Here is a 27,821-nt window from a genome sequence, read left to right on the forward strand (position 1 = left end):
TAGATGCCTTTTAAAGTTTAGGATGGGGGTCCTTCGCATGACTATATTTGGGGGTTTCAAAGATTGAAAACCCCTGTACTAGACTAGCATAAAGTGTAGATTTGCCCACCATATGAGCTTATTATACTTTTGTTTTATTTTTTAAGACTAAACTGCTTTTTAATTCGTTTAATTGTTCATTAAAAGCTAGACTACATTAAATATTTTTCTTTTAAAATTAATTTCAAGAGTATTTAAGTTAACTTTAAATAAATAAATAAATAAATAAATAAATAGTAGTTAAAAATAGTGCCGTGTCCGTTCCAAAGTTGCGTAATGACGTCGTGCGTGAACAGCCGGTGTTTCCAGGGGAACGTGACTTGTTTAGGACTCTAAACAAGTTGCTATTCAGTCGCATTATTGCGTTCGATAAAAATATATATATATTTTTTTGTTACGATTTTACTTTTGATCTTAAAACGTTCGTACTCTATAGCCTAATTAATCCGTCTTGTTTTTTAATCTGGTGCATTATAATTTTAAACTTTACCCGTATGTAGTTGTGACATAAATCAGGTCACATTCATTTAAACCTGAAAAGACTGTTGCGTCTTATTAGGATTTTTTATTATGAAATGTTGATTGATAAATGCTGAAAAGTTTGATTTTAAATTATTATTTGACTTGACTAAGCTTGTAAGGCTTGAATGTCAAAATGTCAAACTTGGCAGCTTATTTAAAATAATTAGTGTAGTACATAAGACTACAAGACATTTTTTAAGCTCGATGTCTTAAACATCCTTGTTTTGAGAATGACTGGGGAAATAACAAGCACACACAGGTTTGATGGTCTCTCAGTTCGTAAGCGTATCAAATGTGAGGACCTCCAAATGTTGTTCCACAGTCAAGAGATTCAGAACCTGAGACCTCTTTCACTACTCTGGCACTTGGACATCAATGGTGACAGGATGAATGGTTAGTACTTCCTTCACAAGCTTTCTCTGGTTTATTCATTCTTGAAGTTTTGACATCAATATTACAGTACAAATTCATCTTCAGACAGGTCTAAGGAGGTGAGATCAGAGTCTTCAGCTTATAAGAAGGATACAAGCACTCCAACCTCTTTGACACAGTTGTGCAAACAGCTGGAGGGGAGAATCACCCAGAAATCACAACATTACTCCATCTGCCATGAAGACAGACAGTCTCTGGTCAGTCTCAAACAGACGCTCTAATAAATTATATAAATAAATAGAAGCATTTAAAAAATAATTGAAAAAATATAGAAAATTAAGCCACAACAAACAGATGTTGAGTTGTACAGTTATTGTTTATGTAGTCAATCTCAAACTTAAAGTATGAAGGAAGTATGAATTCCTTTTTTAAATTAGTGATATATCTCTTCTTTTTGCTTTTGACATTCAGACTGCAGTGTTGACCTCTGAGCTGGGTCTGATCTGGCAGAACCTGAAAACCCCGTGTGTGGACACCACACTGACCCAGGAAGAGAAAGTGCAGCTGCACTGCCAGACTTTCAGTGAAGTGCTGCACATCTGTGAGCAGCTGTTTCTTCACTACCTGCAGCTGACGAAAACTCTACAGAGGCGAGGCGTCTTCAGTGACTGTGCTAATCGCAGTAGGGTGGCAGCTCAGCTCGCTATGGACTGTACCAGACTGTGAGTGCTGCTCTTTTTACCTGAATTATAGTGACTTTAACAAGCTTTGATCCCATAAAATAGCCCATTTGATGACATATAGTGTGGCACTGCTTATGTAACTGTTTCTGTTTACAGCTTGAATGTTCGCTCCATAAGATGCAGGATTGTCACAGGAATCAAGTCTGCACGGAAGGCCAGAACAAATGCTGTTACAGAGCAGAAGGCACGGAGCACGGAGAGGTCCATGACGGGCACACCATGGGAAAAAGCTGTTGAGGATGACCTCAAGGAGGTGTGCTTGTGTGTACAGTATGTGTGTTGTAAAGTAAGACTGTAAGGTCAAATCAATGAATTTCTGTGTTTCCAGATTCAGGAGAAAATTGGGGAGCTGGATCTGCAAAATGTGTATGACCTCCTGCCCTGCCACATGGAGCCAATTTGCTATAAGAGAGACACTCAGTGTACGGCAAGATACACAGTTACATTTAGGGATAGTTCATCATATACTCACCCTCATGTTGTTCCAAACCTGTATGGAACACAAAAGGAGATATTTGGAATAATAGTATTTTTTACCATACAATCAAAGTCAATAGGGTGTAATGTTGTTAGATAGATAGATAGATAGATAGATAGACAGACAGATGGACGGACAGATAGATAGATGAACGGACAGATAGACAGACGGATATATGGACAGACAGATAGATAGATAGACAGACAGACAGACAGAAAGATAGATAGATAGATAGATAGATAGATAGATAGATAGATAGATAGACGGATAGATGGACAGATAGATAGACAGACAGAAAGATAGATAGATAGATAGATAGATAGATAGATAGATAGACAGACAGATACATAGATAAATGGATAGACAGACAGATGGGTAGATAGATAGACAGAAAGACAGACAGACGGGTAGATAGATAGATAGACAAATATATAGACAGACAGACAGATAGATAGATAGATAGATAGATCGACAGACGGATAGATAGATAGATAGATAGATAGATAGATAGATAGATAGATAGATAGATAGACAGACAGATGGACGGACAGATAGATAGATGAACGGACAGATAGACAGACGGATATATGGACAGACAGATAGATAGATAGACAGACAGACAGAAAGATAGATAGATAGATAGATAGATAGATAGATAGATAGATAGATAGATAGATAGATAGACGGATAGATGGACAGATAGATAGACAGACAGAAAGATAGATAGATAGATAGATAGATAGACAGACAGATACATAGATAAATGGATAGACAGACAGATGGGTAGATAGATAGACAGAAAGACAGACAGACGGGTAGATAGATAGATAGACAAATATATAGACAGACAGACAGATAGATAGATAGATAGATCGACAGACGGATAGATAGATAGATAGATAGATAGATAGATAGATAGATAGATAGACAGACAGACAGACAGACAGACAGAAGGGTAGATTGACTGACAGACTGAAATGATGACAGAATCTGCTTTTTGAATGAACTACCCGTTTAAATTGATGGGTTATAATTCAGGATGTGGCACCAGGACATTGTCATTTTTGCATGTGTCCAGGTTCCACAGCCAGCATGGCCAGTATACCGACACAAGACCAGCATCAGAGTCCTAGTCCAAACCGGTTGTTCAGAATGAAGGTGACCAGGACTTTTTAATCATTCGCATTGCACAAATTCTATATTACAACTTTTCAAACTTGTAGATTTTATAATATTCTTCACAATTTGTCCTTCCACCCTCTCAGGGATGTCATTCCATGCCTGATCTACAGAGGGAGACACTGCTGGAGGAACTGGAGATAACGCTGCCTGATCGGCCTCCATCCCCATCGGTCCTACTGTCCACAGATCCTCCCTCCAGCCTGGAGACACACATCAGTCCTGGGGAGGATCTGAGGAGGTTGGGCTGTAACGAAGTACCCATACAACATAACAATCACAGTGACAGTGTCTATGTGCATAAGTAATCTGAACTGAAACTGCATTTGTGCATATGTGTTTTTAGATTATTACAAGAGAGCGATTACAAGGATGACAATAACTGTGAGACAGATCTGTGCCCGCTTATAGAAGCCATGATCTGTTATAATTCTAGCAGACTCCAAAGGCTCAAACAAAGACTACAGGTACAGAAATAAACTAACTGCAGACATAACCATGTGCAGAATACCTGTACCATCTGCAAATGTGACTTACAGTTGTTTTATTGCCATTTCCTTCTAGAAACTAATGGAGGAAGAGGAGGAAACAAAGAAGCACAAAATTCTTGCGGAGAAACCTTCAGACACACAAGGAGACGTGGTCATTATGACGGTTTCACCTCAAACCATTGTGCGCACAACAGCAGCCCGAGTGTCCGATAGGGTTCTCCCGGAGACCATCAAAATGTACCCACCAGTCTACAATGACCTCAATAAAGAGGTGGTACTCTGATTTCACAGCAGTGTTTAGTACTTTTATAATATTTATTAATATTTTTAATTAGTTTTTATTTATTTTTAATTTTTTTATTTCAGTTTTAGATTTAATTTTAGTACTTCAGCTTATTTTATCTCAGTTAGTTGACAAGGCAACAGTTTTTCATGATATATTTCTATTTTATTTCAGCTTTATTTCAATTAGTAAAACAGATTTTTAATATTTGTAGATTTTATATATATATATAAAATATCCTTATCTATCAACTAGGCTACAACATCTCATTTGTGTTATATTGGACTTACCTATATAATCATTATTAACCTCTAGATCGATTCAGCATCGGTCATTCAGATGGATCGGAACTTGGTTGGAGAAAATATGGAAATAAGCAAAGTCTATGAAGAACTATCCAAAAGTATTTCAACAAAGTATTTCAACTTTGATGAGGTAAGCTGAGTTAGTGCTTGTGGACTACCTGGGGTATTTTCAAATGTAGATGTTTTGTAGGTGACATATCACAACATCCTCATATCATGAAGTTGAGAACATCAAAAGCAGTTTTCTATTTTTTATAGGACCCCAGGATTGAGCCTGCTCTGAAAAATTCCACATGCTGCTCAAAAAGATTAATTGATGACAAGCTAATCAACCCATCACTCAGGAAGCCCAACCCATACAGCATATCCCACAGGTGTTCACTCCTTTCTTATTATCTATGATTGTGGTTCTTTGATACCCCAAAATTATAGAAATCTTTAATTTAACAACATAAATGCAGAGAGAGAACAGAGAGGGCTGCGAACAGAAAGAGGCCTGTGGATGCGACCACACGAGTGTACAGAGCCTGGTTTCAGTGGTGGAGGTGCCAACTATCAGTGGATGATTATCTTAACTACATTTCCAACCAGGTAAGTTTATAACAGGAGTGTGTTTATGAGTAATAAATGCTAAATATATTCAGGATGCAGGCTCATTGCTTGTGTTATTTGTGCCCTGGTTTTAAAGGACTCTGATTATCTGTCAGTGCTGTTTCACCTGTATGACAGTGATGATGAAGAGGCAGAGAGACACAAGCTGACTCAGCTGCAGAGAGATGAGAGGAAAAGGTCTGGTATTAACAGATGGGATTCATTTCTAGTTTATCCTCCCTCATTTACTCTGAGAATGACTCATGATGACTTGCAATTGTTTCGTCCATAACACAACACTTCTAATACTGGGAATGTTACTGTCAGCAAATGGCTAAACAATTTTTTTGCCTGTTCCATTTTCTATAATTAAATCAAAGTTAGCCTGTAGATTTAGCTTCTAATTTTTATCTGACTGTGATCTCTTCCAGAAGGCAGCAGGAAAGGATCAGTTCACTTAGGAGACAGAAACAGGAATTTGTTCCTGGATTCTGGAACATCAACACTATAAAGATGGGAGGACTGGGGAGGGAACCAGAACCGGATGGCATGTTGTTGTTTTTAAAATATTGGTACATTTATGAACATGCATTATTTAGTGTCCTAAAAGGCATGCGTGCTGTGTTTCAGAGAGAAATCCAGAAGAGGAAATACAAGATGCAGTGAGTTCATGTTCTCTTCCTCATAATATAATTATGCACTTCTGTTTTCCACTGATTTCTGCTTCATCTATCACATCATGTTAGCGTTATATTTAGGACAGGTTTCTATTTAGCAAAAATAATTATAGATAGAAAGACAGACAGACAGACAGACAGACAGACTCAATACGATACAATAGATAGATACATACATACAAAAGATAGATATTATACGATATGATACGATGCAATAGATATGATATGATAGATACTATACGATAGATACAAAAGATAGATACGATTTGATAGATACAAAAGATAGATACAATACGATAGATAGATAGAATACGATATGATAGATACGATACGATAGATACAAAAGATAGATACGATATACAAAAGATAGATACGATATACAAAAGATAGATACGATACGATAGATACAAAAGATAGATACGATATACAAAAGATAGATACGATACGATAGATACAAAAGATAGATACGATATGATAGATAGATAGAATATGATATGATAGATACGATATGATATGATATAATAGATACAATACGATAGATACAAAAAATAGATACGATACAATACGATAGATACGATACGATATAATAGATTCGATACGATAGATATGATATGATAGATATGATAGATACAAAAGATGGATACGATATGATATGATACGATAGATACAAAGGATAGATACGTTACAATACGATAGATACAAAAGATAGATACAAAAGATAGATACAAAAGATAGATACGATACGATAGATACAAAAGATAGATACGATACGATAGATACAAAAGATAGATACGATACGATAGATAGAATACGATATGATAGATACGATACAATAGATAGAAAAGATAGATACGATAGATAGATAGAATACGATATGATAGATACGATACGATAGATACGATAGATAGATAGATAGATAGAATACGATATGATAGATACAATAGATACAAAAGATAGATACGATACGATAGATAGAATACGATATGATAGATACGATACAATAGATAGATAGATAGATAGAATACGATATGATATATACGATACAATAGATACAAAAGATAGATACGATACAATAGATACAATAGATAGATAGATAGATAGATAGAATACGATATGATAGATACGATACGATAGATACAAAAGATAGATACGATATACAAAAGATAGATACGATACAATAGATAGATAGGATACGATACGATAGATACAAAATATAGATACGATATGATAGATAGATACGATATGATATAATAGATACGATACGATAGATACAAAAAATAGATACGATACAATACGATAGATACGATACAATACGATAGATACGATACGATATAATAGATTCGATACGATAGATATGATATGATAGATATGATAGATACAAAAGATAGATACGATACGATATGATATGATAGATACAAAGGATAGATACGTTACCATACGATAGATACAAAAGATAGATACGAGATAGATACAAAAGATAGATACGATACGATAGATACAAAAGATAGATACGATACGATAGATAGATAGAATACGATATGATAGATACAAAAGATAGATACAATAGATAGATAGAATACGATATGATAGATACGATACAATAGATACAAAAGATAGATAGATAGATAGAATACGAGATAATATATATATGATACAATAGATACAAAAGATAGATATGATACGATAGATAGAATACGATATGATAGATACGATACGATAGATACAAAAAATAGATACGATACAATACGATAGATACGATACGATATAATAGATTCGATACGATAGATATGATATGATAGAGACAAAGGATAGATACGTTACAATACGATAGATACGATCCGATAGATACAAAAGATAGATAAGATACGATAGATACGATACGTTATGATATGATAGATACAAAAGATAGATACGATATAATACGACAGATAAAAAAGATAGATAAGATACGATAGATACGATACAATATGATAGATACGATATGATTGATTGATTGATTGATTGATCTTCAGTCTGGGGGACAGGCTGCATGTCCTGGAGAGGAAGATGAAGGTCCAGCTGTTGGTTTGCTGGATGGAGAACAGATGCAGGTCAGGCTGGAAAGGGTCTGGAACGCCCTGCATCTGCCAGAAGGACAGCGGCTAGACATGGCCATCAAATACAGCTCCCATGAGTACAGAGACCATCTGCAGGAGGTAGAGATAATGAGAATGAACTCTTCTGCCTTTCCATCATGATCATCAAGGTTTTATGTTGTCACATGGATGTATTTGTGCTATTAGGCAATTGTTGCATGGGAGCAGGCTGCTCGTTTGATCCAGAAGAGGGAGCTGTTGCTGTCCAGGTTGGAGGACTTTGAGAGAGAGGCATCTGACCCCAACAGATTTTTCCTGCAAGGTACATCAGAGGCACAGAATAATGAAGTTTGACCCTTGAAATCTGCATTTTGGATGGTGTATTGCCTGCATGGCTTTATATTTTGAGACATTATTATGAATCAAATACAGATTTGTTGCGAATACACAGGTTATCATGGTTCATCTATCGCTAGAATGGAGGAGGCAAGTCAAAGGGAGAAGCTCAACTTTCAGATTGCAGTTGTAGACCAAGAACTGTCCAGAACTATGGGCCACATCACAACCCGTTTCAATGACAACATCAGCTATAAGGTGAGTGCATTAGTTATCTGTTATCTGCACCAGAAACTGTTGATCCTGTTGTTCGTCCTTATCGCTGCTGTTTTGTTTCTCACAGGGTCGGCTGTACAGGGAGAAGATGCGCTGGGACCGTACTGAGATGCTGTACTGGCTGCAGCAGGAGAGGAGGGTCCAGTCGCTGGAGATGTTTGTAGAAGGACGGACAGCTCTGCCTGTAAGGCTTCCTCCTCTGAGCCAAAGCCAGGAGAACCATCAAACTCTCCACAAACAACCTCTATCAGACTGTGAGAGAAATGGCCGATTATTGCAACACTGTGAACTCTAAATATATATATCGATGTAGGCCAAATACTAGCAAATAAATTTTCATAGACCTGTGAACTTTCAGACTCTAAAAAGAAATATGCTTAAGTTTTACATTTTTTTTTTTTTTTTTTAATTATTCATTTTATATTTTATTTATATATCCCTTTTTTGGGCAGCTTAGAAATTATATCAGATGTTAAAATGTGAAAACAATTACAGTTTTGTGTGAAAATGAGATTAAATACATGTTGTTAAGTATTACACACCAGTGCTATTTTAGTATTATTGCGATACTATTATAGTTTTTATTAAAATTTTGAATTAGTTTTCATTTCTATATTTTTTTGTTTTCATTTTAATTTTAGTTAAATTTTTTGCAATTTTTACATTTCTGTTTTTTTGGTATTTTATTATTTTTTTAATGTCTGTGTAGTTTTATTCCAGTCTTAGTTATTTTAGTATATCAAGTTAAACTAATTGAATATGATTAATATTGCCTTGGCAACTAGCTGAAATAAAAGAAGATTATATGAAGAAGATTTTATTTTTTTTCAGTAAACGTTTTTTTTTTTCCAAGTATTTCAAGTATTTTGTTATTTTTAGTTAAATATATATATATATATATATATATATATATATATATATATATATTTAATTAATATTATTAATTTAAAGTAGTGTAGAAAATTGCAAATGATGGTAGCTATTAATTACATCGATTAATTATTTTACATTATATATATATATATATATATATATATATATATATATATATATATATATATATATATATATATATATATATATATATAAATACAGTACAGTCCAAAAGTTTGGAACCACTAAGATTTTTAATGTTTTTAAAAGAAGTTTTGTCTGCTCACCAAGGCTACATTTATTTAATTAAAAATACAGTAAAAAACAGTAATATTGTGAAATATTATTACAATTTAAAATAACTGTTTTCTATTTGAATATATTTCACAAAGTAATTTATTCCTGTGATGGCAAAGCTGAATTTTCAGCTTTGTTACTCCAGTCTTCAGTGTCACATGATCCTTCAGAAATCATTCTAATATGCTGATCTGCTGCTCAAGAAACATTTAATGTGTACAATTGTACAAAATATTTGTGTACAATATTTTTTTTCAGGATTATTTGATGAATAGAAAGTTCAAAAGAACAGTGTTTATCTGAAATCTAATCTTTTGTAACATTATAAATGTCTTTACTGCCACTTTTGATTGATTTAATGCATCCTTGCTGAATAAAAGTATTCATTTCTTTAATTTCTTTTCAAAAAAATAAAAATAAAAATTCTTACTGACCCCAAACTTTTGAACGGTAGTGTAAAATGCTACAGAAGCTTTGTATTTCAGATAAATGCTGTTCTTTTGAACTTTCTATTCATCAAGGAATCCTGAAAAAAAAAGTACACAACTGCTTTCAACATTGAAAATAATCATAAATGTTTCTTGAGCAGCAGATCAGCATATTAGAATGATTTCTGAAGGATCATGTGACACTGAAGACTGGAGTAACGATGCTGAAAATTCAGCTTTGCATCACAGGAATAAATTACTTCGTGAAATATATTTAAATAGTACACAGTTATTTTAAATTGTAATAATATTTAACAATATTACTGTTTTTTACTGTATTTTTAATTAAATAAATGTAGTCTTGGTGAGCAGACGAAACTTCTTTTAAAAACATTAAAAATCTTAGTGGTTCCAAACTTTTGGACTGTACTGTATTTATATATATATATACATAATTATATGTAGTGTGGAAAATGACAAATGATGGTATGAAATACATTAATTATTATTTTATTAATATTTTAAATGCTAAACTTGTTCGTTGAATATTTTAAATGCATTATACAGGAAATATGCTGTATGTTGTTTCACTTACTACCAGTAGTTGGCAGTGCTCTCTTTCCCATTTGTTTGTGTTGATCCTGTCAACTGAAGAGAAGAGGAGATTCACGGCCCTCTGATTGGCTGTGTGCACATCACATCATGTTTTCTGTTTCCAAACGTTTCCTGTCGAATTTTCCATTTGGGATTCATACATCTCTCTGTTGTCAAAATATTTCCGAACGAAATGACAGCGAATAATAAGCAGTCGCCGGGTATGTAGTTTTATTTGTATGCTTAATATTTCAAATTCCCGCTTAAAGGAGCCGAATTATTTATTTTAGCTGATCATAACAACACCAATCGTCCAATGAGCAGCCTATTGAAAATTAATAAACATATATAAACAATAAATTGTTATGTCTATAAACACATTAAATGTACATATAGATAATTTATTATTTTGATAAAAGTAAGAGTCACCTTGCGCTTAGATAATTCGGTCTACACTGGCAAAACCAGAACATTTTATGGTTGATATGAGGCAATTTAGAGAGTTTTTTTATTATTATTATTATTTCTAGTGATACAAAACACCGATTATGAAGCAAAAGTTTTCATTTATTTCCATTGTTTGTAAACAGCACTGCAGAGTTATAATGACAGACTTTGACGTTTTAAAAGTCAACGGTGTCTATAAGCAGAGTCTTGCTCTCAATGACATCCATCAGCCACTTTTCCCTGAACCTCGTTTGTCCTGGAATATGCTTGAACCTGTTGGTTTCAACGAGGAAGTGAACGTCCACAGGCAGTGTGTCTGGTTTGATTTTGGAGATTTCTATGATGAAATACACGCTGGCTGTGGCTGTGGGGATCGGGGCAGTTCGGGTCGGGATGCTCCATTTGGCTTCGTACTGATACTGCGTTTTAAACTCCAGCTCTGTTTCCTGGAGAAACTTCAGACTGTAGAGCCAGCCGGACTGCTGTATCTCCCATGTGTCCATGTACTGCCTGATCTGCTGCTCCCCGATCTCGATTGTAAAGTCCTTGCATGAGATCCAGTCGATATTTTTCATTTGATGCTCATATTGTGCGATATTTGCGCTGTCTAACTCCATAGCTGTCAGCGTTTCTGTCATGTTGACGTCGGTTTCCATGGTGATGACTGACAGGGGACGGGTGTTGTATTATCTCTGAGATGTTTTAAAATGTTTTTTATATTCCATTTTTGCCCATGTATGACTTTCTTTCTTCTGTGTAGCATAGAAAAATATTTTGAAGAATGAAATGGCTATGCTTTTCATGCAATTACAGTGAATGGCGTTTTCTAACCCTAAAAAAGGCCACAAATGCATCATAAAAGTGGCTCATAATATATTTGTGCTCTATATTTCAAGTTTTCAAGTCATACCATAGCTTATATCATTAATAAATTGAAAGAGTTGAGAACTGGTTCAGTCTGATTCATCATGCAGGACAGTTTTTGTAAAATTGGTTCAAATGATTTATTGAAAAGATCTGACTCAAAAGAACAATTCTGAAAAAATATTGTTATTGTTAAATAATTATAACACAAATATTGGCTCATTTTGGATTTCATGAGAGCTACACATTCCAAAAAAGTTGGGACAGGTAGCAATAAGAGGCCGGAAAAGTTAAATGTACATATAAGGAACAGCTGGAGGACCAATTTGCAACTTATTAGGTCAATTGGCAACATGATTGGGTATAAAAAGAGCCTCTCAGAGTGGCAGTGTCTCTCAGAAGTCAAGATGGGCAGAGGATCACCAATTCTCTCAATGCTGCGACGAAAAATAGTGGAGCAATATCAGAAAGGAGTTTCTCAGAGAAAAATTGTTTGAAGTTATCATCATCTACAGTGCATAATATCATCCAAAGATTCAGAGAATCTGGAACAATCTCTGCGTAAGGGTCAAGGCCGGAAAACCATACTGGATGCCTGTGATCTTCGGGCCCTTAGACGGCACTGCATCACATACAGGAATGCTACTGTAATGGAAATCACAACATGGGCTCAGGAATACTTCCAGAAAACATTGTCGGTGAACACAATCCACCGTGCCATTCACCATTGCTGGCTAAAACTCTATAGGTCAAAAAAGAAGCCATATCTAAACATGATCCAGAAGCGCACGAGTTTTATCTGGGCCAAGGATCATTTAAAATGGACTGTGGCAAAGTGGAAAACTGTTCTGTGGTCAGACGAATCAAAATTTGAAGTTCTTTTTGGAAAACTGGGACGCCATGTCATCCGGACTAAAGAGGACAAGGACAACCCAAGTTGTTATCAGCGCTCAGTTCAGAAGCCTGCATCTCTGATGGTATGGGGTTGCAAGAGTGCGTGTGGCATGGGCAGCTTACACATCTGGAAAGGCACCATCAATGCTGAAAGGTATATCCAAGTTCTAGAACAACGTATGCTCCCATCCAGACGTCGTCTCTTTCAGGGAAGACCTTGCATTTTCCAACACGACAATGCCAGACCACATACTGCATCAATTACAGCATCATGGCTGCGTAGAAATTTCCACATCACTGCATTCTGTTTTTATTCACAATTTGTACAATGTCCCAACTTTTTTTGGAATCGGGTTTGTAATATATATATATATATATAAATATATATATAATATATATATATATATATATTATTTATTTTAAAAAACTGCATAATTTTTGAGAATTTGTTTGGAAAAAAATGAAAATTAAGCACTCGTTCGGCTCATGCTTCATGAATGAGGCCCGTTGTCTTTATGCAAAAACAGTTTGAATATTAAATATTGTGGTTGGTTGCCTGGGCATTTTTTAGCATATTTCCATGCAGTTGCTGTGTTTTGGATGGTTTCTTACTTTTTATGATATCAGACATTATTAATTTAATAATAAAAAATAACAATCTTTTACCTTACAGGTCGCCTTTAAAATGAGAAAAGCTCCTAAATAAGCACAGAGCCCTTGTCTAGCAGATGTGAAATGGCTAAAGCTTTGACTGACCTCTGCAAGGCTCAGCAGCTCTGATGCCAAAACCACACAAGTGTGTCTCCTCAAGGAATATCCCAGAATTCCCTCGAGTAACCTCGCCGCATGTCGCGCATCAGGAGCACACTGGACACCGTTACCAAGGCCATGAGCGGAACGGTGAACACCGACCTCCTCTCCAAGATCACACGCCTCAAACCCAGTGCCCCCCAGGGCAAAACTATAGAAGTTAAAGTGGAATGTGCTGAGGCAGAGGCTGGAGCCGTCATGACTGTGGCAGCACCTGATCCGCCTAGGGAGAAAGAGGTGAAAAAAGACATGGAACCTCATAAAGAAACCCCAAAGTCTATTAATAATCCGTCGAGCAGCACAGGAAACACATCCAGCGGGGTTGCAAAGCAAACTCTGCAACGTTTCCAGCCCGCTGCGTTCACAACAAACATGGATGAAACGTACAGTCACCTGGCTGAACATGTCAATGCCTACTTTGGAAGCGACACACGAGATGACAAACTATCACAACTGGATAAAGGAGACACAACACCCTCGACATCTCAAATCCAACCTAGCGCTCTTTCCAAAGTTAGCAAGGATCATAACCTTATGGCAGCACCTGTATCCCATAGATCCACACCTGAAACGCCCCCTGGTCCATCTGCCATTGACAAGGATGGCTCCATCCCAAGTCCACAAGCCCCTTCTGCCCCAGCTCAGGACGAGGGCGTTTCAGCCATCCCCATATCGCCAAGGAAAGGCATCAGTCATTATCTGTCCTACCCCAGGCCAAGCGTCCAGGCTTTTGTAGGTAACTACATCACTCCTCTCGTTCCAAAGTTCAGAACAGACTCAAAGGGTGGCATGGCGGAGAAGGACAAACCGCCTGGAATCGAAGTGGCCGCGCCCCAGGATGCAAAGAGTGCAGAAAGCAAGGAGCAGAAAGAGGCAGAGGAGAAAGCACAGAGGCTGCTGTCTCAGAGGGAAAAGGTACAATAATATCCCTGTAAACATAATAGAGTATATTTAATTGAGTTATTTTTAATTGAGTTATATTATTACATATATTTCAGTGTGATCTGCAGAATAGTTTTGGGGTTGAATCTAACAAAAATACAAAATAAAATACAAGTTGGCAGAATTTTCTTTATGCAAAAAAATAAAAAAATAATAAAAATGAAATGTAAATTTTATGTAATAAAATAGAATGTTAGAAAAATTAAGCTTGATTTTTGGACCACTAATAATGTTCGAACTGTGACAGTTTTGTAAATATATATATATATATATATATATATATATATATATATATATATATAATGTATGTGTGTATATAATGTATGTGTGTATATATATATATTCATGAATTAGGCTATTGCAATATATCAATTTCCCATTAATTGTAATGTTTAAAGATTAAACGTAACTGTGTTGTATGTAGATAATAGCACGTGTTAGTGTGGATAACCGAACCAGAGCGCTGGTCAAGAGTCTTCAGCGAGTCACTGACGTGAAGATCACTATTAGCAGGGTGGAGGAACTGAGCTTCCACCTGCTGGAGTTTCCTGAGACCAGAGGTGTGGCAGTCTCTGTAAGTCTGTGTCCAACCACGTCTTTGCAGTGAAGACTACTTTATTTTTCTGCATTGTAGTCTCAATCAATAACTTTCTATTTTTAATTTCTTTCTTTCTCTTGCTGTGTTTAGGAGAAGATCATCTCGTGTCTGTTGCGTTTGAGGCAGGCACGAGACGTCAAGCTGCAGGCTGCGGTAAGACAGGCTCTGGCCCTGGTGGGCTACAATGACCCGGTCAAAGGCAGAGGGATACGTGTCCTCTCCATTGACGGAGGAGGCACCAGGTGACAGACTGATTACAGTTGGGGGAAAAAAATGCTTAACCTAAAGTTAACAGATTATGAAAGTACTTTTAAGATAAAAGTAGGTCAGCCCAAATTCACTTAAAAGTAGGTCATCCAAAAATAGAACTGACACAATTTTGCAATCCCTTTAGATGTTGTCTATCATCTTAGGCTAATTTTCATGTTTTAAATTTATCACAGTTTTACCCAGAATATAAAATGAAAATAAAATAAAAATGGCAGTGGGACATGCTATACTTAATCTAAAAGTAAAAAACAAACAAACACGTTTTTGGATAATTATCAATAATTATAGATCTATAGATATAAATTAATAGGCATAATGTTAACACTTTATAATAGCATTTACAGCATTTGTTAATCTTAGCTAATGTTAATCTCAACATTTATTTTTAAAGGTCCCGTTTTTCGTGGTTTTTTGAAGCTTTGATTGTGTTTATAGTGTGCAATATAACATGTGTTCATGTTTCGCGTGTAAAAAAACACAGTATTTTTCACATAATTTACTTATCTGTATACCGCTGTTTCCACTGTCATAAAAACGGGCTGATGACTTCCTTGTTCTATGAAGTCCCTCCTTCAGAAATACGTAACGAGTTCTGATAGTGCCAGCGGTTCCTGTGTTGTGATTCGACAGCAGTTTAGCGCATCTTGCCCGGAAAGGTCACGCCTCTTACCATAACGTGGAGATGCACGCGCTCAGTGTTATTGTAAACATGTCTTTAATTTTACCCTATCAATTTGAGCCGGAATCAGACCCGGTGATTGGACTGCGGGATGAAAATAACAGCGTTTCGACGACATGGCGACAAACACACTCTACAAACGCAACTCTTGTGTATTCCTGTGGGCGGAGGTTAGTCAAAAAACTGTTTTAGTGACGTCATTAAAGAAGGAAGTAGAGGGATGTAGTCCAAACTGGCCGTTCGATGTAGGCGACTTCTGTTAAATAAAATATCTCGCTTGGCATTGAACTTTGAGCTTTAAAATTTTACAGATTTTATTTATACTCTAACAACAACATTACACACTAACTAAAGTTTGAAACATGGGATCACGAAGAACGGGACCTTTAAGATCAAAAGTTGTATCTGTTAACATTAATGCACTGTGAACTAACAGGAATATGAACGTTCTTAAGTAACATAAAGGTTAATAAATCCTGTAAAAATATATTTACTCATTGTTAGTTCATGTTAGTTAATGCATTAACTAATCTTAACAAATGAGACCTTATTGTAAAGTGTTACCGATATAATCATCAATTAAAGACCATATAAATATTTAAATTTGATTTTAAGTGAACAGCAAAATGCTAAAATGTAATTAATGTAGTGGAAAAAAACATTTAAATATATATGAATTAAAGATTGTGACCAATTACAGGATTTGAATTGTAACTGAACACTGAACACATTTGCGTAAATTTCCCTAAAAAATGTTGATCCTAAATTTAAAAAAAAAAACTTAATGTGCATGATATTGTCCATGTCAACTACTCTTAAACTCTTAATTTATTTCAGTGAATTGATCCTTTCATGATGTTATAAGGTTTATGAACGTTATGTAATTGTTTTGTAGGGGTTTGGTTGCATTACAGGCTTTGCACAGGCTGGAGAGTTTGACCGGGAAGCCCATCTACCAGCTGTTTGACTACATATGTGGAGTTAGTACAGGTATATTATTACAGCTACTTGCAAAATGTCTACAAGGTGTATAAATGAACGATCTTCTTCTTCTATATCTTCTAAATCTTCTATGATTTTTCTTAGGGGCCATTCTGGCCTTTATGCTGGGTGTGTTCCAGATCCCTCTGGATGAGTGTGAGGAACTCTATCGGAAGTTGGGATCTGATGTCTTTAAACAAAACTTGATTGTGGGCACAGTGAAAATGGGCTGGAGTCATGCATACTATGACAGCCAGATTTGGGAGGAGATCCTCAAGTAAGACAAAAAAGCCTATTTGGACAACAATTATTTTATTTTATTTTATTTTATTTTATTTTATTTTATTTTATTTTATTTTATTTTATTTATTTTATTTTATTTTATTTTATTTTATTTTATTTTTGTAATAGTGCAACAATATTTTGAAGCTGAAATAGAAAGAAACATATAAAAATACATTGAAATAAAAGCAAAAATAAATAGCAATACATAAAATCTCATTTGCTATTTACATTTAATGTATTATTTTTTTCCTTTTATTCACCACAGAGAGAGAATGGGACATGGACTAATGATCGAGACTTCCAAGAACCCTAAATGCCCCAAGGTGGGTTTCAAAATATATATTTGTAACAAAAATGCAATTCTTTTCCCTGTTTAGAAAAATCACTCAATGCTTCCTCCAGGTGTCAGCAGTGAGCACCATAGTGAACAGAGGCCTGCCACTGAAGGCGTATGTCTTCAGGAATTATAACTTCCTGCCTGGGGTTCGCTCACACTATTTGGGCGGCTGTCAACATAAAATGTGGCAGGCCATTCGAGCCTCCTCCGCTGCTCCAGGCTACTTCCAGGAATATGTACTAGGAAATGACCTCCACCAGGTAAACCACACAAAGTCCGGTCTGCATAATCTACACTATATTCGCTCTTGCTATCAACTTATTCTTATGTTTTACGTTATTTTTGCAAGACTATTTATTTTTAAAAGACCTCCAGACCACCAAGTTCTCTGACTGTTGACATCATCCTTGGTCAGACATCTTGCAGTATTGAAAATCATTACAAACCCTTTTAGGTTCTTGTCAGAAGAAGAGAGAGGGAAAGCAAACTCTGCACATACAGTACATGCACTCAGACTATTTCCTGTGCTGTCTCATCAGGGCCGCACATTCGGACTCGTTAGTGTTTTTGAGTGCCGTCACTCAGGGCCCTTCAGGTCGGCTACCTTAAAGTGGCTCTCAGATTGCTGTTTGAAGAGTTTCCTGTCAGAGGGATTGTTTAGACTCTTCAGTTCTCTAAACCACTTCTCTCTGAATCATTATAACCTTAAAGGGTTAGTTCATTCAAAAATGAAATTTCTGTCATTAAGTACTCACTCTCATGTCATTCCAAACCCGTAAAACCTTTGTTCATCTTCGGAGCACAAATTAAGATATTTTTGATTAAATCCGAGAGGTTTTTTAATTCTCCATAGAAAGCAACAAAATTACCACATTTAAGGTCCAGAAAAGTAGTAAAAACATCATTAAAATAGTCAACGTGACTGCAGTGGTTCAACCTTAATGTTATGAAGCGACGAGAATACTATTTGTGTGCAAAAACAAAACAAAAATAATGACTTTATTTAACAAATTCATCTCTCTCCTGTCATTTTCCTACGTTATTTACGTTGCAGCACTTCTGGGTTCTACGTCAGAACGCCGGTTCATTATTGAGTCGGCGTTATGACGTAGAACCCGGAAGCACTGGACCTTTTCTGGACCTTGAATGTGGTAATTTTTTTTTTGTTAATAAAACCTCTCGGATTTCATTAGAAATATCTTAATTTGGGTTCCGAAGATGAATGAAGGACTTATGGGTGTGGAACAACATTAGGGTGAGTAATTAATGACAAAAATTTCATTTTTGGGTGAACTAACCCTTTAAGGCCCATTCAGACCAAGGCAATAACTATAATAATAACGATATCGTTTTAAAGGGGTCATGAACTGAATTATTTTATTATTTTATAAAGTTTCCTGGGGTGCACAAATTAGAAATAAAAGGTATTTTTCTTACCCTGATTTTAGCCCTCTGTTTTAAGGGGCGTGTCTGCTGTGAGACTGCAGTGTAAACGCCCACTGCTGTGATTGGCTAACATCTTTGCATATGGAAATAGCTAAGTATTACATGTGGAATTCTCATGAGAACTTTTAGCACGTTTTTACTATTACAGTTCTCAAGGTTTTCTAATCGTGTTGATTATAGCATTATATTTAGATCGTGGCATGAAAGGTTGCAGTGATGAGCATGTAGCTGATAATGTTGAGTGAATGAATGCAGGAATCTTGTCATCTTGTCACACTAATGCTTTCTTCATAACTAACAGTGCAAACACAATGTAAATAAGAGATTTGTTGATTCTAACGGGAGTTTTGGCAAGAGTCCAGAACACTCAGCGATACTAGCGATTGTAAAAGGAGCGTTCTTTGATTGCTTTCTATGTATAATTTAATCACAGTTTAAATAACAGATTATTTTCATCCTACTAAGAGAAACAATGTGAAGTTGACTGTTTAGTCACTGGTTTGATTTAATGACACTAAACGATTTTGAGACAAAAACATTGGACTGGTGATTTTGGTTAGACATGTACACGTAATCCATACATATCAAACAATCTGTAACAAAGCAATAATGACACATTAAAAAAAAAGTGTGTTGCGCCATTCCTGTCGGATCCAATATAGAAGGCACAGCATCGTTTGTTAATTTCAGGCTCTCTGCAAATTCAAAACAGTTACTGTGTTTTTCCACAACGTTTTGCACTCTTCAAAGGCATGTTTATCGCTTAGTTGCTCGATCCAGTGTTAGCGTCACATCTATTATTTACCTACAACTACTTGTCGTGCTCGAATCAGTGGGCGGGGCTACTGAGGAACGATATTGTTGGAATCACATTGAGAATGCTTTTTTTCCAGCTGATGAACACTAAAAACTATGACGGCTAATCCTGCTTTAAAGAGCTTGAGCATACAGCGGCAGAAGCGTGCTTATCATAAACAGAATGTTATCATGCGTTGATGTGGACACTATTATAGTTATTGTTATAGTTATCTTTAAAGTTATTGCTCTTGAAATCAACAGGCCTTTAAAGTGTGATTGCATATTCACAATATGCATCAAGATACGCACTGTAAAACAGAAGGGATACACAAACAAGATTTGTTCAGGAGAGTATTATTTTTAATAGTTCATGACCTGAATATGTGTCTGCACTACACTGGCGTAGCTGTCAGGTCTTTTTTGCCTGTCTGCTTGTCTTCATCCAGCTCAAACTGGCACAGTCCCACCTCTGCCACACTGAACGCACCCTCACAGCCTGAGATTTCATCAGCCTAAAAGTCTCTCCGCCAAGTGGCAGACATTAATGTTGAATCGTAGCCCTCAGCGATGCCTGTTGAGCCATTAGGAAGGCGTCATTCTGTCCGTCTGCCTATTGACACCCAAGTTCACATACAGCTTTCCACAATGTCCCTGTTGTCCCAAAAAGGCCAATAAAGCTGTTGCTCTCCGAACTAAATGAATGCCCAGATTCATTCAGAGTCCGATGAGATCTGTGGTCAATAGGAAGATGAGCCTGTTATTATATAGAAATGGCGGAATGAAACGGCATGTGAGACTTTTAAGTTTTACATACGCAACATGGGTAAATGGTGTGATTTTTTTTTTTATATATATATATTGATAATTGTTACCTATTAGTATTCATCTATTCAAAGTACATTTAAAATAAAGTTAATTTCTGAATTATAATTCATTTTGATATTTTTGGGGCATAAACTAAAAAATTTCCTGATATGTCACATGAGTAAATGATGTGATTTTTTTTTTTTTTCTGTTCATTTATAAAAAAATTTTTTATCTATTAAGTTATTCAAAATACAGTTCATTTCTGAATTAAAATTCATTTTGATATTTCTTAGAGGCATTAAGTAAAAAATTATATGTCACATAGGTATTTTTAATCTCGTCATTTATTAAAAATACACTAAAAATACAGTTCATCCCTGAATTGAAATTAATTGTAATATTTTTTAGGGGGGCATAAAGTTAAAAATGTCCTGATATCATAATAAAGAAAAAAACTTTATTAAAAGAATGAATAATCTCATTTGTCATAATTTTTTATCATTATTTCTTAGATAAAAATAATAGTATTTTTATGAAATATTCTTTACTTCTTATTAATAAAGTCATGTAGTGCAACCACCAAAATCATGGTGAAAATGTTTTCTTTTTCCATTACTTAAAAACATTCTTCCTTTTCTTTATCATGGTCACTCTTACATGCCATTGACCCACATGATGCTTTCATGCGTCCATCAGAAATAATCCTCATTTTGCGGTCAAATGTTCTTTCGGGAACAATAGAAGAGACATTTTGAGTGACATTGCCCTCAGGGAAGGCCTAATTTATTGTTGAACAAGATGAGAATGAACTATTTTTAGATTGTATTCGTTCTTCATCTAATAGCCCATGTAGATGATTCCAACTTTTTGACCTAAGGGCCAACCAAACCCACTTAATGCACATTCATTAGGTTAATCTTCCCATGATCCAATCTTCCTCATCTAAAAATGCTGTGATGTGTTTTGATGTATGTTTTTGCAGTGTGGGATGAATGTGTTCTCATTAAAATGCAAATGTAGTGGAGGCTCTTGGCTCTAAAACCTGTTGCCAACAGAGCACTTGATGCCCAGACTCCGAATGCCACCAGTGGCAAAGCCACTCTCTGTCTCTCGCTCTCTCTCTCTCTTTCTTGCTCTGAATAGCACTCCAGTTTCTTCTCAACATGCCAGGCCTGTAATCTGTTATGCATACTCTTCTCAAGGGCTTTCAACCATCAAACAAGAAGTCAGTCCTCTACTGTTTGTTTGTTTTTCCTCTTTGTTTGATTGATTCATCGATTCATTCATTGAAGGGATACTTCACCCAAAAATGAAAATTCTTTCATCATTTACTCACCTTCATTGAGGAAACAGGATTTTCTTTCTCCTCTGGAACACAAAATTAGAAGTTTTATTTTATTTCAAATAACAAAAACGTTTATGGTTACAGTTTCAGGGTTCCTACACAGTTTGGAAAAGTATGGAAAAGTATGTAATTTGATTTGAGTAATTTCCAGGTCTGGAAATGTATGGAAAAAGAAATTACAGTATGGAAAAATATTTGTGTTTCTAGACTATTGGCTCTATTCAGTTTTCTAATTTATCATACCTGCAAACTAGTCACTTTTTGGCAAAATTAGACGTTTTGAATCAAAATACGTCATTTATATGAATCGTTTAGAGTTGTGTGTCACAAGAATCTCACAAGAATTGAAAATGGGCTACCATAGACTGGAGTGAGTCGTGATCTTTCTTGGTGCTTTGTGGCGTGACAGATCACTGTAGCGCTCATGAACCAACCATCTCTTCCTCTTCACTAGTTACAGCGCAAAATAAACATGAATGAACATCCGAAGGTATGTTGAAAGATACAGTACAACTTACTGAAATCTGTATCATGTCACATGCAATCAATCAATCAATCAATCAATCAATCAATCAGTGTTTCAACTGCAGAGGGGCGTCACTAAAACAACTTGTAAAAATGTCACATTTAGCCTATCTCAGAAAAGCCGTTCAGTGTCCAAATACTCATTATTCAGCTACAAAAATGAATTTCGAGAGGACCATTTTGCTAAATAAATGCACTATAAGCTATAAGGGCCTAGACGTGAATACTTAATACAAAACTTTATTTCAACAATCAAACACTAATTTAAAAATCACTAAAAGACTGTAGGACCCGGACTACAAACATGAAGCAGAGAAAACATAGAAAAGGACACGAAGCTTACCAATGGCAGAAATCGTTTTGAAGGAGGTCTGGAAAAGTATGGAATTTTGAAATGGAAAATGTGTAGGAACCCTGCAGTTTTAGTTACAAACTGGATGGTGACCGTCTGCAAAAAGCATCATAAAAGTAGTTCTTATGACCTATATGCATTATATTCAAAGTCTTCTAAAGCAATATGATAGTTTTCTGAGAGTAACAGAGTGAAACTTAAGCTTGACAGCCATGGTCACCATTCACTTTTTTTATTGTATGGAAAAGAGCAGCGTAGACATTCTGCTAAGCATCTTCTTTTGTGTTCCATGGAAGAAAGAAATGCATACAGGCTTTAAAAGACATGAGGGTGAGTAAATAATGACACAATTTTCATTTTGGGGTGAAATATCCCATTAATTAGCTTTTAATTGATTGATTTAATGAGGTATCATCTGTTAACTCTGGACTCAGAAAGCAGCGTGTAATTCTCTGATGTGCATCAGTATCCATGTCACTAAAATGTAGGGCATGCTGGAGAAATAAAGGATGTTGTTTAGCGGATGATTTCATCTCGTTTTCTCTGATGTGCTCCTTGGAAACAGAGAAGGATGATGCCAAGTAAATGGATTTCATATGCCTCAGGTTAAATGAACACATCTACCCACGTCTCCTACAGAGGAGAGATCCTTCATGCATTATACTCAACAGTGATGATTCCTATAATCATATCAGCTGGAAATGCAAATTCACCTCTTTTATGTTGTACCTCTAGTATTTCAAAGAATAACCCAGATTTCCACAAAGAAGACTTGCTTTTGGACAAGAATAGATTCAGTCTGGCAGAAGCTTGAGATTTCTTTTAAATAGTATATTTTAGTTTCTCCAATTGCAGTTGAGATGGAGCACACAAGAATCTCTTCTCGCTTTCTCACACATATGGTTAGGTGATTGTGATTGTGATAATGTTTTTGATGTTATTCAGGACGGTGGTCTCTTGATCAACAACCCTACTGCTCTGGCCATCCACGAGAGCAAGTGTTTGTGGCCCAATACCCCTGTGCAGTGTGTGGTGTCTCTGGGCACAGGCCGATACGAAACCGTTGCCAAGACCAGCTCCAGCACTTACACAAGCCTGAAGACCAAACTCACCAACGTCATCAGCAGCGCCACAGACACCGAAGGTGAGAAGATAGGGTCACATGATCACATTTGTATGCTGTAAGTGCATTGTTCTGTGCTGTGTGTAGCACCTACAGCTCTGCAAACCCCTCTGAAAGAAAATGAGTAACTCTCAATTTGATTTTAACAATTTATACAACACATTTGAACATGAATTGTGTCATTTACAAATTAATTCCATGTTTTTGCACCAAAAAAAAAAAAAGAATTTAATTAAATTTTTTAATTATTTTAAAATGAAATGAAATGATTTAACATAAATATATAACATATAATATACAAACATAAAAATAGGATTATATAAAATTAATAAATTATATAAAAATATATAGCATATATTATAGTCCCCTAATGATCTCTCCTTGTGTTATGATGCCTGGTTGAATCTGCTACAAAATTAAAGTCCCTGGTCATCTGAATAATAAGAAAATGTAGCACCTACAGCTCTGCATATCTAGATGTCGGATCCCAAAGATAGAAATGAACTGCTTAGGTTTATTTTTAAACAAGATCCTTGATCATTTCAGTCTGATTTTAACAGTTTGAACATGAATTCATCATTTAGAAAACTAATTCCATAAGAGTGATTTTGATTTTGGCACAAACACATAAAATAACTAACTGTATTAAAATTCCATTCATTTAATTAGATTTAAATAACAATTAAAGTATACATTTTTATTCAAAAATATATAAATTAAAACTGTAATATGACTTTCTTAAAGAGGCCAATTATAGGCCTTTTTTACAAAGTCTGGATTTTGATTTTGGTGTCTACTAGATTTCATGCTTGAATGTTCAAAAAATGCATTTTTGTTAAAAAATGTTCAATGTTCAAAAAACGCATTTTTATATTATTGCAGCACCTCTCTTCCCAGTCTGTCATTAATGCTCTGTTTACTTCCTGTGTCTATGAAGCCCCTCCTTCTGAAAAGCTCAATGTGCTCTGATTGGTCAGCTGGACCAGTGTGTTGTGATTGGTCAACCATTTTGAGTGTGTTTTATAAATCACGCTTCTTACCATAACCGGGAGTTTCAACACACTACTAACCCAACTCAACCAGGCCTCGCCCCGTTATTTTGCGTATACCTTGGGCGGGAATTATTTAAATGAGGGATATTGTGATGTGGAAGAAAACTCAAGAATACAATCGAGGTGTTTCAGGAAGTTCAAAAACAGTCCTTACTGATATAGAGAATAACACTCTTTTGAGTGGACTTTGTGCTTTGTAACTTTGCAGACCTTTTTCATGCTCAAACAGCAACATTACACACTAAAGAAAGTTGAAAATGTGAAAAAAGCATAATAGGTCCTCTTTAAATGATGAAGCATTGCTATTGTTACAGTTCTTTGTCACTCACTACATAAACTACTGTTGATCTCTTCTGTTTATATTGTAGAGGTCCACACGATGCTGGACGCCCTCCTCCCCCCGAACACTTACTTTCGTTTGAACCCTTACATGAGTGAGGATGTCCCATTGGATGAGAACAGGCAGGACAGGCTGGACTTTATGCTAGCTGAAGGTCGCAACTACCTGGAGCGCAACGAGAATAAGTTAAGGAAAGTGGCTAGTGTTCTCACTCAAGAAAAGGGCGTCGTTCAGAAGCTAGCCGAATGGGCACAACTTAAAGCTGACATGTATGATGGATTTCCCTTTCGCTCCAAACTCTAAAACTCACACCCTAATCCAAACTAGCACAACCACTGACCTTTTCCGTTCTCTCTATAATGTATAACAATGAAAACAGTGCATTACAATGGAATTAAGTTACATTGTCAAAGTCTGTTGCATCATATCGAGCACTTAAGAAGATTGAATAGGTTGATTAGGTTCATTATTGTCTCTGTTGTGGGTCTTGTTTGAAACAAAGAGCCTTGCAAGCATGAAATGTTAGTGGCAACACTGACTAGCTACTACTTGCATTTGCTGCTTGTTGTTTGTTGGGATGTAATAATGTAATTTTGATCCATTAGTTTGCAATAGTATAGGATACAATTGCTGTTGTTTTGTGTCTCTCCTCAAGAAAATCTTGCTTTTTTTCTTCACAATAATGCAGGTAGAGTTGACTGAACTAACAGTACTGTAGTTAGCATGAGCTGAGCTGCTAGTGCACAGATTGAAGTGTGTGTAAATAATTTTCAATTTTTCATTCAGAGTGAAATGCTCATAATTATCAACCTTGCAATTTCAGACCACAAAGGGAACCAACAGCACTGTCTGATGTTTTGCACAGAATGTTTTGAAAGCACTCAGTGCAGTTGTATTATTGCTGAAGATGGCTCTTACATTGTTATTGTGGAAATACTAATGAAATGATAATTGATTTACTACTATGTTTGAATGCCTCAGCTGTTTTTCAGTATACATCTTTATTTGCTTCTGTGTGCACTTGGGAAAAAAATATTTTACATAATTTATTGGTTCTGTTCAGATCGAGTGTATAATATGTAAAATATCATTAATCCTTGAATGTGTTGAGTAAAATTATGAGTGCTGTAGATTCAATTTTAACAGCTTGATTCCGAAATACCATTTTCCTCATAACACCTTTCAACTGTATTACCTCGTGGTTATGAAGAGAAATAAATGATTTTAAATCTCAATTTATTCCAATTTCATTTTTTCTCTCTCTCAGATAAGATGTTAAAGTACGGAAGAGGATTAGGGCGAGAAAAAACTCATTAAATTTAGAGAAAAAAGTCGAGATAAAATGTTGAGAATAAACTCATTAAATTACGAGAAAAAAGTCGAGATAAAATGTTGAGAATAAACTCATTAAATTACGAGAAAAAACTCGTTAAATTTTGAGAAAAAAGTCGAGATAAAATGTTGAGAATAAAATCATTAAATTACGAGAAAAAAGTCGAGATAATGTTGAGAATAAACTCATTAAATTATGACAATAAAGTCATTAAATTACGAGAAAAAAGTCGTTAAATTATGAGAACAAATTCGTTAAATTACGAATTTGTTCTCATAATTTAACGACTTTTTTCTCGTAATTTAACGACTTTTTTCCTCATAATTTAATGAGTTTATTCTCAACATTTTATCTCGTCATTTTTCTCGAAATTTAACGACATTTTTCTCATAATTTAACGAATTTGTTCTCGTAATTTAACGACTTTTTTCTCGTAATTTAATGAGTTTATTCTCAACATTTTATCTCGACTTTTTTCGCGAAATTTAACAAAATTTTTCTCATAATTTAACGAATTTGTTCTCATAATTTAACGACTTTTTTCTCGTAATTTAATGACTTTATTCTCAACATTTTATCTCGACTTTTTTCTCGAAATTTAACGAGTTTTTTCTCATAATTTAATGAGTTTATTCTCAACATTTTATTTCGCCTTTTTTCTCGGTTTTATTTTTATTATTGCTTGGCCCTAATCCTCTTCCGTATTAAAGTATATTCATCTTAGTTGGATTGTATTCCCTCTTAATGAACTATTTTTTTGTTCCTCTTAAAGGGATAGCTCACCCAAAAATGAAAATACTGTCATCATTTACTCACCCTTATGTTGTTCCAAACCTGTATGAGTTTCTTTCTTCCATTGAACACAAAGAAGATATTTTGAAGAATGTTTGTAACCAGACAGTTGACGGTAACCATTGACTTCCATAGTAGGAAAAAAGTAATCTGTCTGGTTACCAACATTCTTCAAAATATCTTCTTTTGTGTTCATTTTTGGGTGAACCATCCCTTTAATACTGATAAAGAATGCTGATCAT

General features: G+C 35.4%; 1 protein-coding gene across 4 annotated transcripts; it reads left to right on the forward strand.

Annotated features, from left to right (window-relative positions):
• The first annotated feature begins 322 nt into the window (after positions 1–322).
• Positions 323–26,689, forward strand: pnpla8 (patatin-like phospholipase domain containing 8). 4 transcript variants are annotated; one of them, XM_048155024.1, is made up of 20 exons: positions 323–954; positions 1,039–1,190; positions 1,405–1,655; positions 1,773–1,929; positions 2,005–2,098; positions 3,233–3,312; positions 3,420–3,574; positions 3,680–3,800; positions 3,898–4,095; positions 4,423–4,542; positions 4,671–4,786; positions 4,874–5,003; positions 5,101–5,201; positions 5,435–5,550; positions 5,634–5,665; positions 7,693–7,875; positions 7,963–8,077; positions 8,207–8,349; positions 8,435–8,621; positions 13,438–13,546. In XM_048155024.1, exons 1-20 carry the CDS (start codon positions 792–794, stop codon positions 13,446–13,448), a joined length of 2,625 nt encoding a protein of 874 aa, XP_048010981.1. In that variant the 5' UTR covers positions 323–791; the 3' UTR covers positions 13,449–13,546. The 4 variants fall into 4 exon arrangements, with proteins under 4 accessions (XP_048010981.1, XP_048010980.1, XP_048010979.1 ...); XM_048155023.1 differs by lacking the exon at positions 13,438–13,546 and having other exon boundaries at positions 323–951; positions 1,036–1,190; positions 8,435–9,177; XM_048155022.1 differs by lacking the exon at positions 13,438–13,546 and having other exon boundaries at positions 324–954; positions 8,435–9,177.
• The last annotated feature ends 1,132 nt before the right edge of the window (positions 26,690–27,821 follow it).

Source organism: Megalobrama amblycephala, linkage group LG14, assembly GCF_018812025.1.
Source record: "Megalobrama amblycephala isolate DHTTF-2021 linkage group LG14, ASM1881202v1, whole genome shotgun sequence".
Taxonomy (NCBI): domain Eukaryota; kingdom Metazoa; phylum Chordata; class Actinopteri; order Cypriniformes; family Xenocyprididae; genus Megalobrama; species Megalobrama amblycephala.